The sequence below is a fragment of the Centruroides sculpturatus genome, unplaced genomic scaffold (genome assembly GCF_000671375.1).
Source record: "Centruroides sculpturatus isolate CEXI.00-Female unplaced genomic scaffold, Cexi_2.0 scaffold1617, whole genome shotgun sequence".
Taxonomy (NCBI): domain Eukaryota; kingdom Metazoa; phylum Arthropoda; class Arachnida; order Scorpiones; family Buthidae; genus Centruroides; species Centruroides sculpturatus.
This window is the reverse complement of record NW_019385778.1, coordinates 41,597-61,657: the sequence shown is the minus strand read 5'-3', so window position 1 is coordinate 61,657 and position 20,061 is coordinate 41,597. Positions and strand designations below refer to the sequence as shown.

The window sequence follows — 20,061 nt, the reverse complement described above, 5'->3', positions numbered from 1 at the left end:
AAAAAATCCTTAGTTAATTAATTTTCATTATAGACAGCTTTATAAAAGTATAAAAGCTCTCATAAAGTATTTTTCTGAGGTCTGTCTTATCAGGTAAATTACTGTACACAGTGTATTCATTAATTTTCATTTTCATGTAGTAAAGGCTCTATACCAGTGTTTTTCAACCTGTGGGTCGCGACCCCCTTGGGGGTCGCGAAGCCTTACACGGGGGGTCGCGGGTAAAAGAAAAAGATAAGTGTTTGTAGGTCCTGCACTACATTTAAAAAAACTACAATTTTAGCGAGAAGGCTGTACCTGTTTATTATACAGTACAATTGGTTTTTTGATCGGCATTTAGGTCTGAACGATGGGTGTCGCCAGGGAGGGGCCTGGGTGAGTACGCCCAGAAAATGATAGCCGAAAAAGTGTTGAGCTGACTTGTAAAAAGAAGTAATAAGTAGAAAAGTAGAAGTTCAGAACTCTCATCCTAAAAAAAAAGGTCAACAGCACCCAGAGCCCAATGTTATAATGAAAAGGAAGTTTCATACTATACTTGTCTTAAGTTATTGTCGATTCTTCTTAAATTCTCATTTCAATCAACAGCAATTTCTCTCAACAGAAAGAAAATTAAATACATAATTTTTAAAATCACTGATATAGATTTAATATGGCCCTAGGGGGGTCGCCAGAATTTTTTAACTTGTAAAGGGGTCGCGTATTCAAAAAGGTTGAAAAACACTGATCTACACCATACATATATATACCAGATATTAAAATAATATATAGCTAATAATATGTAAACTAGAAATATATAGTTTATTCTCTTTCTCTATATCCAAGTTTAGTTTGAATTTTCATCATCATGAATATCAGCTTAATTAGGGTCGCATAATGGTACAAGAAAACAAAAAATAAAATTACATTGCCAAAACCTAAGGGCCAAGGGTTGGTCATGACTAAGTTATACTGACTTGATTTTTATAAATACTGCAATGTAGAATGCATTATAGTATTTATATATAGTATTATTATTATTATCATGAATAACGCATTCATGAGATTGATCAAAATGGATTAAATCAGGAAAGAAATTTCCAATTTCTAATTTTTCATGAAAAATCAAAATGACCAATTGACAAACTTTTTCAGAACATTGCAAAATTTTCATCTTTATTACACAAAAATATCTTTCAAAACAATAAAAATATAAATAATCTATCATTCTCCCTAACAGACTACTTCACATGACAAAAAAACCTATACAATCAAAGTTTCAATAACTAAATCTAAATAAAATCACACCAAAAGCCTAAATATAAATCACATACATACTATTTTAGATTACATTTTTAAGGCATTATTTTTAAATATCAAATATTTTGAGATATTCTAATGAAAAATCATTTCTTCACATAAACAATTCTTAATGATGAATAAATGAAAATTAAAATAGATTTTTTTCCCTCCCTCAGAGCATAAGAAACAATAACAAATGTAAAAAACATCAAAGAAATTAAATGCATCTCTTTGAGACTAATAATCATATCATTATGTAATAACATTGAATTTGTGAAAGAGTAATTAATTAGTTTTCTTTCTGTTTAAATAAAATTTATCATTAGTACAATGTAAAAAACTCCCTATATCAAAATAATTGGGCTGCAATTTTCAAAAATTGTAGACCTGTAAATTCCCACTTGCGTCCACTGTCTGTCCTTCCTTAATATCAAAAACAGAGTTATATACATGAATTCGAGACCAGATATAGAAAGCTTAGGGGCAGGAGGTCTTGATTAACTATATAAGAACTTATGATTTGGACCAGAGGTCATGTTATTTCAATTCAAAGTTTTCTCCTGAATGGAGTCAGATAGATGACCAGTATGACTCTATTGTTAACAGTAAAGTATCATGTACAGGGAAAACACACTACTAAAATTAAGAACATTGTGACAAAAAATTGCAGCCAGGCATTGTGACAATGTCACAGTAAATAATTATTCATAGAGAATAAATAACATTATTTTCAACTACCTCAACTTTTTAAATACATCAAATGAATGACTACATCTATAAAAATCAAAATTAAATGTAATCAAACAATTGCATTGAGTTTAAGTTTAGTTTATGTTGTTCTCCCAAATATTGCAAATAAATGACAAAGATAATGGCAATAGCAATGCTTACAACACAACTATGATTTTGTCTTATGAAGTGATCTGGAAACAATAGCCCCTTGTAATATTTCATTCAAACGATATATATTAATATTTTTATCATTGCTCTTCAATTTGATTGAATTTCTTTGTTGTTTAAATTTATATAGTTTATTTTTTTTAAAATTATTAAAACAATAAAACTTGACAGCCAGATGGCCAAGTGGCAGTCTACCATTCTGGGGATATAAGATTGAATCTGGATGAACTTGAAAAACTCCAAGAATTTTTCATGGAGAGAATGGGTCTGTTCAGATACGTCCAATCTCATCCCTCATCACCCAACAGCCCATTGTGGGTCCAAACCCATAAAGGACTTACTAAAAACAGTCCCCTTAGTGTCCAGTGTGGAGAAAGTTAAAAAAAAACATATATATGGGTACTCTTCCAACACAGAGACTATGTAGTGATGCCTGCATTTCTCTGTTAATATTGTAGATCAGGGCTTCTTAAACTATGGGTCGCAACCCCATTTGGGGTCACTTAGCAAAATCTTGGGGTTGCAAGATTTTAATGCAAAATATTCAAAATAATTTGCGAGAGTTTGAAAATGGCATGCTTCGTGTCATAGGTTTCGTGAGTTGCACTTTGTGTCATTTCTGGTGAGGCAAGACAACGATTCAGCAACACTGATTGTAGTGTGAACTAGTGTAGTATTGTCGCTTTTCAGTGTATTCAGTTGTCTCTGTTCCATTGTAACACAAGAGTGAACTGTGGTAGTACACCATTATTGTTTTTGCAAATTTGTATATATTTTTATTTTATATTTTTGGGTCGTAAAAAAAATCACAATCATAAATGGAGTAGTGAATAAAAAAAGTTTAAGGAGCCCTGTTGTAGATAAAGTGCCTTTGTCCAGAATTAGTCATAATTGTGTCTTAGCAAAGACAAATAGGTATGATGTGTCTGGGAAGTGTAGAATAATATGCTTTAGGTGCAAAGTCCAGGCTAATGCCAACAAGAGAAATGATTGACCCTGTATTCCAATTTGTCTAGGTAGCAGTCAGGAATGTATATGCATTTTGTGGTTGCAATATATAGTCAGACCCCGCTTAATGCTGATTCGATATAACGCAGTCTGCTCAAAGCCTAAAAAAAAAATGCTCAAAATTTATGCTGGTTCAAAATAACGTGACATTTCATTGATTTGATTATTTGCAAACAGGAACCAATCAGCAAAAGGTGGCAATTTGTCATAGTGCTGTACTTTCCTTAAATCTATGTTTGTTTTGTGTAATTTTGGAAAAATATAACGTCATGGATGCCATAGGAAATAGCGACTTGGGTTGGCAAAAATTAACTGATAAATGCATGAACGAAGTGTGGAAGAAGTTATGGCTGAAGGTATCCAAGAATTCTCAATGAGAAGAGCCTATCGCTGTATTGTTAGGTTGATGAAATTGTCAACTTAATTGATACAGAATTAGATGTAGATGAGCAGAATCTTGAGGAGTTACTTCAGGTTTCTGGTGAGAGCCTTACCAATGATGACCTTCAAGAACTGGCAGAACAAGGAATTCATGTAGAACTGGAAAATAGACATTCTGAAAACTGACTACAGATTTCTTTAGTAAAAGTTTGATAACAATAACCGAAATTGTTGATCAAATTGTAGTGAATGATCCAGATTTTGAAAGGAGTGCAAAAGCAAAACAAGGCATTTTGGATACAATCTTCTGCTACTGACATTTGCTTAAGGAAAGAAAAAAAAAGTGACAAATGAAATTACACAACTTTATCGAAAAAACAAGAATTTCAGAAAAGTCAGGACCTTCATCACAATAAATAAACTTTGCATTTCTGTGTGCATATGTTTATGTGTTATTTATCATATATTATTAATATGCAAATTAATATAAAAATAACTTAAAATTATAGTAAAATTTGGTTATTTTTTTTCGTGTATTCCCCTTCCCCTATTTACTCTATATTAAAATGACCTCATTTAACACTGTTTCACTTATCACTTTGTCATCTAGGAACGCATCCCCGCATTAAGTGGGGTCTTACTGTACTCATATAAACTTGCATCAAAAGCTATACTACTGCTGTAGTTTTATCTGCTTTAACCACAATCTTCTCTCATCATCCACTCTTTACTGGCTTTTATAGTTTTCCAAAACTGTTTGTCCTTATACTTATTGGTACAGTTTGTAGCTGTGACAATTAATAATAATAAATGTAGGACAAACTGTTATAGTGATGTATTTAAATCTCAATGAAATTTTCAATGAGAATTCATTGAGCTTTGAGTAATGCTATAAAAACTGAGTATAATTGCAATGTAAGTAGGGTTGCCAAATTTTCTGAACTGTACATATGTATAGTACAGTTCAGAAAATTTCAGTTATTTTTTTATAAATTGTTCAGAAAATTAAAACTGTTAGTAAATGTTCTGAAAAATGAACAAAACATTTTGTTTCTTTTTTAGCTTGTCATTTTTCCCTTCTGAAGTTGGCACCTCTAATTGTAATCTGAATTATTTTCGCTTTCTGTTAGGTTGCTTTTTTCCTTTTTTTTTTTCATTTTTCTCTTTTTGCCCTTTGGATACTAAAAGGACTTGTTTTAATCATACCTATCATGGGTTTAGCAAAACAACATGGGATGTTTACACAGGGTGGTGACGGATGAAATCCATCATAACTGAAATATATCATGAAAAATTCCTGAGTTGCTTGCTTGAATTCAATCCCAGCTACCCATAGTGGGGTAAGATGATGCCTGAACTCAGCCAGTCATCTTATTCTTTTTACTCTTTCCTCTTTGAAAGCACTAACTTATGCCCTTAGAGAAGAAATAGTAAAAAAACTGTTTAGAATTTGTTGGCCTGAAAGTTGGCAACTCTATATATAAGTGAGAAGTGGTGTAACATTTTCAAGAGATGTTCATCACAAAATTCACTATATAAATTAGTAAGCCTTCACAATGAACATTCTTCCAACTAAAGTCTAAGTTGATCATGTCTTTGATGAGGCACCAAATGACAAGGGCTGGAAAGAATAGGTGGTGTTGACTTAATTAAAAGTAAATTATTTATCAACTTTAATTTTAACTTATTATGTTCAAAACCTATTTTTCAAAAATAAGATCTGATAAAAAGCTTCTAAAATATGTCAAAAAAAAAAAAAACCAGAAGTATGCCTAGAAAAATTTGTTATAAAAATTGTTCATTATATACCACACACTGAACAATTTAAACAATCATGATCAAGTATCAAGACAACAGTATCAACAAAAGTTCAATCTGAATAAAATTTCACATTCTATACTTTTGTTTTATTGATATCTATTCTATCCTCTTTGATACATATATTGAAATTGCTAAACACTACTGAATTTAAGTTTCAGCGTATATATTACATATATATTCTAGCATATATGATTAGTAAGCAGTGGGATATTACTCTGTTTTAGTTATGAATGGGAGTTTATTTGGTTATTTCCTTCTTTTGAAGGTGGCAATGCTGATCTGCTCTGCAATCCAAGTTAGAAGACAAATCACACTCCTCATTTATAATTGAAAAACAATACTCTTAATTAATTACTAATTAATTTAATNTTTAATGTACCAGTTGCATTAACCCTTAACTGTTCTAGTAAAATAATATGACATGGAATATCTCATTATCAAGATAGAGAATTTAGAAAATTATAAAATTCAAAAAATTTTTGATATATAAGCAATTACTGTGTCATTCTGTTAATAAAATAATTAAAAATAATAAATTCATTCATATATTTAATACATTTCTAAAGGTATTTCGTTTTTACTCTTATTCTATGAAACACAATGGTTACTGTCTACTTTGATCTTCTAAGGTGAATTTAAACTGTACTTTCATAAAATTTTTATCTAATATTTAAATTATAAAAGAAGAAAAAGAAAACTAACTTCAACTATATTGTATCCACTTTCAATTAATTGCTGTTGTAGTCTCCATTCTCCCGACAGCTTTAGCTTCTTGAGGTTTCTCTCATCAGGTAAAATAACATGAATTTTAAAATCTTCATTCTAAAATATACATGGGATAAATTAATATATTTTTTCGTACATGATTCGTTATCCGAAAAATAAGTTATCCGAACCACCCCAGTCCCCAATTGATTCGGATAAATGACGCTCTACTGTACCACTATGACTATCCAAACACCATTGTCAAACTTTTAGGCTTGCATTCGTGCCGTATGCCGCTAGAATAATTTCCAGCTGTTCGGAAAGCTCTCGCCAGTCATTTCCGTCTGTCGGTTCGTTCCACTTTAAAACACGGCGTCTTCTGAGTAATCTGCATCGACGATAACAAATTTCCTAACCGGTTAAACGCCTGTTATTGGCTGTTAAATTTACCAATAGGAACAAATGCAAAAAAATAACGTTTTGCGATTCGTCAAAATGTCCATTTACGTAGAGAATGTGTGTGCCCACCGGTGGCCCAGAGTGGTGTGAACCCACGACCGAACAGTGGTAGTTGATCATGAGCTCACATCACGCAACCATGGAGTTTTTCGTGCTTTATTCACGTTTAACTAAATAGGGACCAGTTTCCCATACAAAGTCTCCCGGGTGGCACCCCCTCAGAAGTCCACGTGTCGTGTTGCCATACACAAATAAACCTAAACCAAAGCAAATTTGTAGTCTTTCGCCCAATCAGAAGCTAGAATATTAATGACATTCGACAGCAGGTCACCCTTTCAAAACACATGATTGTGCCTTCTTTCTGGTCCTCACAACTTTTAACTCTAATTACAATCAATCAAGGTCAATCAGCTTCTAATCTTTTTAATTGTGGTACAAAACACTTGTGTTTACTAACACAATTGTAAATACACTCAACGGGTTTTTAGTCCATTGTTTTGATAGACCTGTTCTTCAAAGCATCAAGAGTTTAACTCAAGCACAGCCCAGAAGTCTACAGTGATGCTAATTGAAATCTGCTACCGAAAATAAGTGCACTAATAATAAAATGGGCATATTGAATATATCTACAAAAACATGCATATAATAAAAGCATGGAATCGTATAGTAAATACCCCAACGATATAATAAACAATGCTGTAATAACCCGAGATTGTAACGGGTCCAAGAAAGTATGGTCCTTACAAAACACTCGGAGGTAAAAAGTAGCTCATCACCCATCTAAAATCATACGGTTCCACTCCAGAAAATGATATTAACAGCTCTTTCAACGAATAAAAAATTCATAACTCATTGAATTTTTTGGATTGCCCGGATACCATTAGAATCAAGGGAGCTCCATTTTTTATTCAAAGACATCAAGAAGTAATGGAGCTAGAGTTCGGATGGCAGAAGAACATTCTCTTCCGCGTAAAATATCTTCCTAATGGCGTGTGGAAGCTGAGAAGAACTGTAAAATTTGAAGGCCAACGATCCGATACGACATTAACTACCCATTGCTTAGAGTACGACTCGAATCCACAGATGGCCGAAATTGCAGGCCAGGAGACAATGAACTCTTCCATCCTGTGATGGAAGTTGTAATTGTCTACGCCATCCCCCTCAGGGAAGGAAGGTTTGTTAAACAGTCAAAAAGTGAACTCGGGGGGAATGTTTTTATTACATTTGAAGAAGAGAAGTGTGGTGCTTTGGTAGTACAAACAATTTGTCACCTTAATGCGAGTGAATAAAGTTTTTCTACTCCACATACCAATGGTTATATGGTCTAAAGGCACTTCAAAGAAATATCCCTAGCCGAGTCACTTTAAAGAGCATCTTCTGCTATAAAAGAATTCGAGATGATATTAGAGAGTCTGATGATCGAGATGCTAGAACCTTTATTAGAAATTCTTTTTAACTTTCCACAGAGAATGGCTCTTCAATGTGTGTTGTTGCATGTATTCTTTCTCGGTCGTGTACGTCACACGACTGCAACCAACACTCGATGCTACAAGAAGAGGGGCAATATGTTACACGAAACACTTTTTAAGTGAATTCGATGTATAGGAAAGTCTTTCTTAAATTGGAATGCCAAGTTTAATCTGTAGAAAAATTTATTACGGAATTTAGAAAGAACGGGATTTATTCTCTGTGAAAATTTAACATGAATCCCTACATAAAAACAAAGGGGGAAAAAAAGTTGGAATTAATGAGCCATGTCGTGCTATTAAGGATTAATGAGAATTAAAGAGATCTAGAAGATAAATAAATGTGTGAATTCCAATTTAGGAATCTTAATATGTTCAATATAATTAAATTGGGAGTCTAATTAATTATTCAACTTTTGTCTCTCCGTGACGAAGCAAAGAAAAAGCCCTCATAAAGTTTCCTTGCAAGAAGATTCGTGTAAACTTTCATTAAATAAAATATCTCATACCAAGAAACCAAATATGCAAAGCATAATAGAAAGCCATCTTCTGCATTTGCAATATGGCGTATAAATAATTATAAGACGAGAAAATCCCCCAATAAAAAAAATAAAATAAAAACTGTGCCGCATAATACCCTAACCAATCATTATACCGTTCTTTAATGACGTCAAACGATTAGGATTAGATGGCAAATTCCTCATCAGAAGAGGGATTAGGAGGACTCTTCTCTTAATCACGCTGCGCTTCTACAGTCTTCTAAAGGAGTCATCAAGAAGTGTTGCTGCACCTCTATACCAATCCATCATACAGTCGCTGGAGCAAACACAACACTTAATCGAATGACTTAGCAAAGAACACAAAATGCGGATTAATGATGCTGCCGCCGCTCTGACGTAACGCCACACCTGATAGACATTACCTTACTCTACTCATCGATAAAGATTGCANCCCGATTCTATTTCTGAACGTCTCCTGTTCACGTCAAGTCAAACGAACTATTTTCAACGTTTCTGGAATGTTTACAATCATTCTATAATCGAACCAATATTCAAATTTTATGCTCGAATTTAATTCGAACAAATTCGAACATTGTTCGAATTTAATTCGAACAAATTCGAACATTGTTCGAATTAAATTTGAACAAATTCGAACAAAACATTCAAAATAGAAAGCCACTTTCAACCACTTTCAGCCTCATATCTCCTGCACCCTTATAGCTATCGAGATGCAACCATCCCTATGCACGAATGGAGACTTGGGGCTACCACCACATACAAACACCATTCACGTGCGATGTGTAGTTTTGGCAAAAAAGTGAAATATAGGGACATACATGTTCCATTTTTATATATATACATATTGGGCTTTCAAATGTTTATTTAAATAGCATTCATATTTAAAAGCATTTTACAACTTTATGAATTAATTTATATCCTAAGTTTATCTGTTAAAAATCAATAATGATGTAAAAATGATATATTTCATAAATCCAAATAACAAATGCTTGTAATATTAGGAATCAGCAATTTATCCAGATAAAGCATTTTTCAAGACCTTTATCATTTTAGTTTTGGATCACTGTTATAGTCTGTTTTGCAACTCAAACCAACTTAATTATGTAATTATTTAAAATTATCTGTGTATTGTTATTCTTCATTCAATTATCTGGTGGTCAGTTCAGGAATGGAGGAGACACATTGTATTATAGTCAAATATATAAGTAATGTATGAAGAAAAGAGGGTTAAAAAGAAAAATTTAGATTAATGATAGAGCAACTGCTCTATAATAAAGAAAATGTTATAATATTTAGATTTTTCAAATTGATAATATAAGAAAAACATTATTAAAATTTTAAAATATAACTCACCAAAACTTTAATATAACCATAAAATTCTGTTAAATTATGGTTTACTGGCATCAACAAGGGAAATCTCTTCCTCAGTTCATTCATTTTTACGTAATATATCTATATTCTTCTTCTTCTTCTAGTATTTACGTAATATTTACAGTAAATAATACAAGATTCAAAATAACAACAAAAAGCATGCTTATGCACCAACCAAATGTAATCAAATTACAAAAAACGCCATCTGTCGGTGCAATGTCGATTTCGAAAACCACGTGATGGAAGAAAGATGTCGAGGAAAGATAATGATCCGTGGGTTAGGGTATTCGATGTAACCGAACCAAGAAAACACAAAAAGGGATATACTGTTTATAAAGTTGTCTCTAAGGTTAGAACTAACTCGATATAATACGGAAAGTTTTATTAATTAATGACGGATGTGTGTTATACGTTCGTTAGTTGTTTGTTTGTTTATTTTTTTTCGATATTGATTTAGTCATGTGTTTCTTAAATTTATAATTCTTTTTACATTTGTATGAATTATAAATGTTTCTAATTTTAATTCCGATAATACTTCAAATGCAAACATAAGTACTATAATTTCCGTCAAGTTTAAAGTTTGCGGCTGTCACAATCATGCCTGATGATAATGCAATTTAATTTGATTTATTTTTGAATTTGGTATTTAATTTTTTTTTCTTTTCTTTCAGAAATTGAATTGGAATTTTTTGTGAAAAAAATTATATTTTTTAACCTGTTAGAATAGGCTCATTAGAAGAAAAACAAATCCATTACCTGACCCATAATCTAGGTGACTTTAAAATATGATAACAGAGCTGTGGATAGCTTGTGTTGGGGGCCAGAATAGAGTGGGCCTGTTTTGTCCCCTCCTTTTTTGAAGAAGTGAAATTCATGGAATGTTTCTTTATTAATAAAAAGTAGCCTTAAAGATTTTATTTTATTTTTTTTTTGTTAGTAAACAAATAACATTAATTTATAAGGGAAAAAAGTCTCCAGCTCCCTCTTCTCTTGATGGATAGCTTATCATATCTTTTTTTTTTTTTTTGAATTATCAAGATTTAGTATATTTGAAATATTTACAAAATAAGAATTATTCAAAGTAGAAATCATATGTCCACATAAAGAAAGAAACCAAGATATAGATAGCAAAATTTATATTGGTCCAAATAGGAACCAAACCTATTAAATAGATAGCTAGAGCATTTGATAGTTACATATCAAATGCCCTAAATAGTTAATCTATTAGTTTACATTGACTTATCTTTCATTCATGAATTATTTAATTTATTTAAAGTGAATTTTGATTGATGTCGATGAAATTGTTAGTAAATAATTTAAATGCCATTTTAATATTAAGCAATGTATCAGTTGAGATTATTAGCATGCATTATCAGTAATAAAAAGAATTTACAAAAGGCAAAATCATCAGATTCAAGATAAAAATTTTTATTAAAGAAATAGAGTAAAAGTTTGTAATTTATGTAGGTGTTTGGTCTGATGATGAGATGATTAATAAGAAGTAAATAAGTTGCCTCCCCGAATTATATAGCAATTTTTTTGAAATAATTTAGTAATATATATATATTTAAAATAAATGGCATTTGTTATATATTTTCAATATAATTCTCCAAAAGTGGATGTTAATAATTAACCAAGCAGCAAAATATAAACAAATATAAGAAAATAATTTTTGCATGACCTGACATATACTTTTATTATTATTATCATCAAGTGTACTATATGAGAATGATAAAAATAGCCAATTAATAAAATATTAGATAAAGTAACATTTTAAAATTAATATTCCAAATATAAAAAGAATAATGGATAAAAAAATTAAATGTTAGATCAAAAAAAAAACTATAAGGTTTTCTAAAGAAAATACTTATCAGTTGTTTTTGAGCATCTTATGTGCTTTTTCATCAAGATCTTGATTATATTGAAATGAATTTCAAAAACTGTAGAAATATTTCTGCTAATATAAACATTCTTAACATTCATTTATGTTAATTGGAAATGCAGTGGGTTTTCAATTACATGTGTTTGAATTAAGTGATTTTATGATAGAAAAGCCTTCATACATTCAAAATATGTTCACAATTCAAAATTAGTGTGCAGCAGAATTATTTGACGAATGGAGACTTGGGGCTACCACCACATACAAACACCATTCACGTGCGATGTGTAGTTTTGGCAAAAAAGTGAAATATAGGGACATACATGTTCCATTTTTATATATATACATATTGGGCTTTCAAATGTTTATTTAAATAGCAATCATATTTAAAAGCATTTTACAACTTTATGAATTAATTTATATCCTAAGTTTATCTGTTAAAAATTAATAATGATGTAAAAATGATATATTTCATAAATCCAAATAACAAATGCTTGTAATATTAGGAATCAGCAATTTATCCAGATAAAGCATTTTTCAAGACCTTTATCATTTTAGTTTTGGATCACTGTTATAGTCTGTTTTGCAACTCAAACCAACTTAATTATGTAATTATTTAAAATTATTTGTGTATTGTTATTCTTCATTCAATTATCTGGTGGTCAGTTCAGGAATGGAGGAGACACATTGTATTATAGTCAAATATATAAGTAATGTATGAAGAAAAGAGGGTTAAAAAGAAAAATTTAGATTAATGATAGAGCAACTGCTCTATAATAAAGAAAATGTTATAATATTTAGATTTTTCAAATTGATAATATAAGAAAAACATTATTAAAATTTTAAAATATAACTCACCAAAACTTTAATATAACCATAAAATTCTGTTAAATTATGGTTTACTGGCATCAACAAGGGAAATCTCTTCCTCAGTTCATTCATTTTTACGTAATATATCTATATTCTTCTTCTTCTTCTAGTGTTTACGTAATATTTACAGTAAATAATACAAGATTCAAAATAACAACAAAAAGCATGCTTATGCACCAACCAAATGTAATCAAATTACAAAAAACGCCATCTGTCGGTGCAATGTCGATTTCGAAAACCACGTGATGGAAGAAAGATGTCGAGGAAAGATGATGATCCGTGGGTTAGGGTATTCGATGTAACCGAACCAAGAAAACACAAAAAGGGATATACTGTTTATAAAGTTGTCTCTAAGGTTAGAACTAACTCGATATAATACGGAAAGTTTTATTAATTAATGACGGATGTGTGTTATACNAAAACGACGTAAGTCGAATTTACTTGTCTCCAAATCTACTTGTCACTATGCTAAACCATAAATTGCCAATTCCGGTTCTGCATTTTATTTATTAATGCATTTTTAATAATGTATGGTTAATAAGGATCTATTTTAAGCTTACAAACAAATAAATTTTAGTTTTTAATATAGTACAGAAAAAAAGTAATCTAAATTTACAAATGCACTGTAAATACAGTACATTCTTGTAAATGTATATATTTTAATATGATTTTATATGCTTTAAATGCTTTTCTGATGATATTACGACTTCAATATTTGTGGCAGACAGACGTAAAGTCGAATAAAATGACCTAAACTTGATTTTTATTTTTCCATATACTTTTTTGACAAACGACGTATAATCGGGAACGACGTAACTCGAAACGACGTAAGTCGAGGTATNATTTAAAATTATTTGTGTATTGTTATTCTTCATTCAATTATCTGGTGGTCAGTTCAGGAATGGAGGAGACACATTGTATTATAGTCAAATATATAAGTAATGTATGAAGAAAAGAGGGTTAAAAAGAAAAATTTAGATTAATGATAGAGCAACTGCTCTATAATAAAGAAAATGTTATAATATTTAGATTTTTCAAATTGATAATATAAGAAAAACATTATTAAAATTTTAAAATATAACTCACCAAAACTTTAATATAACCATAAAATTCTGTTAAATTATGGTTTACTGGCATCAACAAGGGAAATCTCTTCCTCAGTTCATTCATTTTTACGTAATATATCTATATTCTTCTTCTTCTTCTAGTATTTACGTAATATTTACAGTAAATAATACAAGATTCAAAATAACAACAAAAAGCATGCTTATGCACCAACCAAATGTAATCAAATTACAAAAAACGCCATCTGTCGGTGCAATGTCGATTTCGAAAACCACGTGATGGAAGAAAGATGTCGAGGAAAGATAATGATCCGTGGGTTAGGGTATTCGATGTAACCGAACCAAGAAAACACAAAAAGGGATATACTGTTTATAAAGTTGTCTCTAAGGTTAGAACTAACTCGATATAATACGGAAAGTTTTATTAATTAATGACGGATGTGTGTTATACGTTCGTTAGTTGTTTGTTTGTTTATTTTTTTTCGATATTGATTTAGTCATGTGTTTCTTAAATTTATAATTGTTTTTACATTTGTATGAATTATAAATGTTTCTAATTTTAATTCCGATAATACTTTAAATGCAAACATAAGTACTATAATTTCCGTCAAGTTTAAAGTTTGCGGCTGTCACAATCATGCCTGATGATAATGCAATTTAATTTGATTTATTTTTGAATTTGGTATTTAATTTTTTTTTCTTTTCTTTCAGAAATTGAATTTGAATTTTTTTGTGAAAAAATTATATTTTTTAACATGTTAGAATAGACTCATTAGAAGAAAAACAAATCCATTACCTGACCCATAATCTAGGTGACTTTAAAAGATAATAAATGCATAAAATATATGAAAATTCATTGCAAAGTTTATATACAGAGCTGTGGATAGCTTGTTGGGGGCCAGAATAGAGTGGACCAGTTTTGTCCCCTCCTTTTTTTCAAGAAGTGAAATTCATGGAATGTTTCTTTATTAACAATCCACAAAACCTTTTTTTACAAGTGTTATGTCCATAGTAAACTCCAAAATGCTTTCGACCTCCACCGAGGTCTGCTTCAGGTGGTGACTGGCTGTGTTTCTCCTGACCGTTGTAACGATGTTGCCCGAGATGTTTCTTTATTAATAAAAAGTAGCCTTAAAGATTTTATTTTATTTTTTTTNCACCGCAGGAAGTTAGAACTGATTGAACTACTTGTCTGATGTTGCTTATGTATGGGTATTCACAGTGGCAGCACACTAAAGTGTTGCGGCACAGTGGTTGAGAATCACTGATTTAAAGAATAGCAATTTTTTTTTTCCTCATATAAGATTACAGTTGTTGTTTTGGTATTTTAGGTGATACAAATTCTGCTCAAAGAGAAGCTGTTAGGAGAAAAACTGCACAATATCTTTCACGGGCAGAAGAAATATATGAAAAATATGTAGTTGGTCATTTACAAGATGAAAATAGATGGGCAGTAAGTAATTGTTGTTGTTATTATTAATGTATTATTAAATTTCTCTTTGAAATAATTCTTATTAAAATTAATAATAAGTACAGTTGACTCTCAATAAGTTGAATTGAAAGAGTTAAAAAAGAATTTTAGAGTTAATGAAATTTTGATTTAGGAAAATTATCATTACTTTAATGAGACTGTAAATATAGCAATATAAACAATACAGTTAGATTGAAATATGTTACATTTTTATTATATCTTAAGATATATTTACTAAGTAAAATATTTGTGCCATTATTTAATAAAGTTTGTTATAAAAATTTGATGTTAATGAGACTGTTGTGATAATGTCTTTGATGTAATTGCCTCAAAAATATTATGTTTCATATGTGACATGATCATTAGAAAACTCATTTAAAAATTTCAAGAGAAATCTATCTACAAGATTTGTTTAGCCAATATCATTTTAAAATAAATTTGTTACTTCACATTGAAATAATATTAGATGGTATTTCTTTTTCATGACTTTGGATATATTAACATGTCAGTTAACTTTGTATCTTCAAGCATACATAATTAAATGTTCATTTTTATTTGAAAAGTAGCAAAGTAGTCATATGTGTTACTTATAGTATAGTTATATTATTTTACAAACAAAACCAAATAAAATAAAATAAGACAACATCAGAATATTGCCTTATTTTATTTTATCTGAATTTAATGCATTCTTAAAAATGGTTCAAACATTGGAAATTTACATATTGGGAAAAATTCTAACTCTTTTCCTTTTCATTTGAATAACTCCAACCAATTTTTCAAGTGACAATTAGGTGAATAGGTTTTTGCTGTGTTTATCAATTCATATTTTTAGCATGATACTAAACATTACAAACTCTAATTATTTTATTAACTAGGACTTTGATTGTATACAGTATATTTGTAAATTTAAAGCAGTGATTCTCAACCTTTTTTTCGTCATGGTACACTTTTAATAATTTAAAAAGTTGGCGGCACCCACGTTAACATCGGTAAGTACCACAGGACAACTGGTGATATCATAACAGTGATTTTTAAATGCAGTTGGTTATTTAGGTCACATTTTCTAATATAATAATCACTTGGTAACTACCGGCAGTTACTGGTAACACCAGTTACAATTTCCAAATGTGCCCTAGGAAGTTAGAACTGATTTAACTACTTGTCTGATGTTGCTTATGTATGGGTATTTACAGTGGCAGCACACTAAAGTGTTGCGGCACAGTGGTTGAGAATCACTGATTTAAAGAATAGCAATTTTTTTTTTCCTCATATAAGATTACAGTTGNAAATTTGGAGATCAATACAGTCGAAAGAAAACAACCAGATGCTCTTCAAAGCTTACAAACAGGACAAAACAAACCATTGTTTGGTAGATTGCCAGCAACAAAACATCTTTTCAGAAGTTAGTAGCAATGCCAAAGTGTAATGTTGGCAAATCAATTATTGGAAGACTTATGCAGACATGCCAGAAACTTATATACAAGTCAAGAAAACCTGCCCCATCACTAAAGCCCATTCACAAAAAAGAAACATTTACTATAGGCCAAGGAAAAAATGATCTGGACTGACATCTGGAGTGACCAGAAAAAATTCAAACATGATAGTTGGATAGTTGGAGTCACTACTTGTATGATTTGAGAAGGGAGGAAAGACTATATTCCAAACAACAAGGTGGTGGCTCAGTTAAGGTGTAAGATGATTTTTATTGGCAAGGAAAGACTCCACTTACTTTTTTATAAGGGCATACAAAAGCAAATGATTATCAAGACATTTTGATGAGTAATCTCTTGCTCTTCACAGAATGTATTAGGTAATTAATAGTTCTTTCAACAGGACAATACTCCCATTCACACAGCAAACTCTACATATGAATGGATTTTTAGTTAATGGGGTGCCTATTATTGATTGGCCAACTCTATCTACTGATCTCAATCCAATGGAAAATCTTTGGGGATTGTGGCTACAGTTTTATATGCAAATAGGCAGCAATATAATAGTGTGGAGGAACTAAACCAAGCCATAATTCATCATGAGGAGGAAATAAGTGTCCTCCAAAAACTCATATAATCAATGCCAGATTGCATTTACAAAATTATTTTAGCCAAAGGAGCTTCATTGAATATTAGGTTATTATTAAATATAATTGTGAGAACCGCATTTACAGGAAACCTTTATTATAAAAGCATTATAAATTATTATAACATGTTTGTTGTTCGGAATAAGATAATTTTGCATTTCGAGAAATTGTTGATTGACTCAGCAATTAAAATGTTTTGCATGGACTTAGTTCCTTGTTTAAAGTGACGCCTCATATGCGTCACTTGGAAGTAACAAGTGAAACTCGATCATTGGGCCCAAAGTACTAAACCTCCAGGTAGAATCATAGGAAAAACCCAGGAGAAACCCTTATAAGGTTCCCTTATAAACATGAGGGGACAATGACAACAGAGGCTTTTCCCCCCTGTCAGCAAATGTGAACTTTTGTATGAATGTGTACGGGCTCTCCACTATCGCCACTTCCTACATCAACCTTTGGATTAGCAGCTGAACTTAACTGAACTTGAACTAGCACCAGAACTCAACTAAATCCTGAACTTCTTTGGATGGGACTAAGGATGAACCTACATTAAGGACCTACTCGAACTCCAGGTATTTGTCGTCACACAAAAGTTTTGTAAGCTCTCTCTCTCCTGATATGATAAGCTTCCCCCTTGATGGTTACTCAAGTTAGCGAGAAAGCTAGACCCTCAGTCTTAAATCCTGTAAATAGCATCTCTCAATAAATGGGTATTTCTTAAATGAATATCCTCTTGGAGTGCACTTCTTCCAGGTATCTCCCACCATCTCCATTCCAACCCTAAGCTTCCACAGACGCAACTGCTCGCATGTACCTGCAAATGTAACGGTCTCTGTGTCTACTCAGAAGACACAGTGGTGTCAGTCCTGACAACTTTGTCATTTTGGTCTTTGCCGACACGATGTTGACCCTTCGGTCCTGTGGTGCCAAAGTATGGGAGAGGGTCCTTCGGCATTGTCACATAATTTATTAACATATCATTGTTTCAATTAAATTTGTTATATGTTTTTATATTTTTGGGGCAGTCCAATTGATTGTAATTCTTTAAAATTGTTTATTTTTTCTGTCTCAATAAATAGTTATTATTTTTGAGGCAGAGCAATAGCAAAGCCTTTTCTATATGGCTTACAGAATTGTGTTGGTTCTCAAAATATGTTTGATCAATTTTGGTTAAGCTTTGCCATTTTATATTAATTGTGATGAGGAATCCAAAAATGTAATAAAAAGTGGGAGTCCATGGTTTCATTTTTGAAATATAAGGCCATTTCACAAGTGCCAGTGACAAAGCAATATCATATGAATTGCACAACAAAGTTGTGCGATGTTTTACAGTCATTAGCACATCTTCTGTGGGCTTATAGAATCAAGTTTGTTCTCAAAATTTAATGGGCATATTTGATAAAACTTTGCTATTTTCCATTAATTGAGATGAGGAATTCAGAAATGTAATGTGGGTCCTTTTAAATGTAAAAAAATCCAATGACAAGTTGCTTAACTGTCCCAGTTAGAACTGCATGTGTGGCACTATCTGTTACAATATTTCATTTAAAAACTTTTTATATTTTTAATTATTATAAAATGGCAAAAAGCTTAATTTTGAGGGTAGGGATGGGTTTTACAAAAAATTGTAAATGCTAATAATGAATAAAATTGTCATCATGTCTGGCTCTACTCGAGATATCACACAACTCTCCTTTATCTCCCCACCTATCAACCTTTAATCATGAAAATTTAATAGCATCAATCCCCCTAATAAACAAACCTGCTTGCAAAATTTCAGAAATTTTCAGCAGAAAGCACAGGCATTATTAAGCTTCAAAGAGGGTGAACAAAATCATGCCCCTTCACACACACATTAACATGCATACATACAGAAAAAACTCTTGAATGTTTTTGCATTTCTTGACATTTCAAGGTGCATTGAGTCCAAAAATGTAAAAATCTTGGAGGGTCATTTTTTGACCAATTGCCATACTTTTCTTCTGTTATATATAGAGCCAGGAAGGTAAAAATAGGAGTCTATGACTTTGTTTTTGATATACAAAGATATTAAAGTGACAATGTCCATGCTCTCTGATGCAACTGAATGCACCTAATGAAATTTAGGTCTAGGGATCAAAAATAAAAACAGTATTGCCTGTGTTTAATAGAAAATAGGTATGAAAAACAAACAAAACACAAGAACAAAGCAATTGTCATTAACTGCTTTGTTCTTGGATCACCTCTCCATGTTGGCATGCACAAGGATCATTTGTTCATACCCAGCCAGTGCAAGGATCGTGTTTCCCATTGCCAGTAGATACAAGAATAGCCTCTTTTGTGGCACAAGTGCAAAGTTTACCTGTCCATGTCTGTCAGGTACAATAATAGCTTCTTATGTGCCTAAAAAGTGCAGGGATCACTGATTTCTGGCTCTGCCTCAATTCTATGGCTATACAACAAAGTTGTGCAATATCCTAGTGAAATATGTGCATTTGTAAAAGTTCAAGCAAGCCAAAAATAAATTATTTTTGCAGAGTTTTCAATGTGAATGATTTTATACAGATATCTATTAGTGCCTTTATATTTATGGGATGCATTTTAATAATTATATAAGTAGTAAAAAAGTAAAAATTTAATATTACTAAATTATTACAATTTTTTTTTGAATTTTCAATAATTATTTGTTTAAATTTACAATTAGTTAACTAATAATCTTTCAGTGATGCCAAAACATTTTAAAATTTGATTACAGATTTTAAAACTCTTATTGATTTTTAAAATATTTTAATTTTTTTCCCCACTCTTTTAGAG

The 20,061-nt window shown here is 31.1% G+C and overlaps 1 protein-coding gene across 1 annotated transcript in view; it reads left to right on the top strand.

Moving 5' to 3' along the window:
* Nucleotides 1-14,928: 14,928 nt before the first annotated feature.
* LOC111642059 (ribosomal protein S6 kinase delta-1-like) overlaps nt 14,929-20,061 on the top strand; it is a gene marked incomplete at its 3' end in the record, with an annotated part of 46,706 nt that continues 41,573 nt past the window's right edge. Inside the window, exons 1-3 of the mRNA XM_023388326.1 lie at nt 14,929-14,932; nt 15,052-15,173; nt 16,467-16,593. Coding sequence (XP_023244094.1) covers nt 14,929-14,932; nt 15,052-15,173; nt 16,467-16,593 — 253 coding nt within the window. The remainder of the gene's footprint in view (nt 14,933-15,051; nt 15,174-16,466; nt 16,594-20,061) is intronic.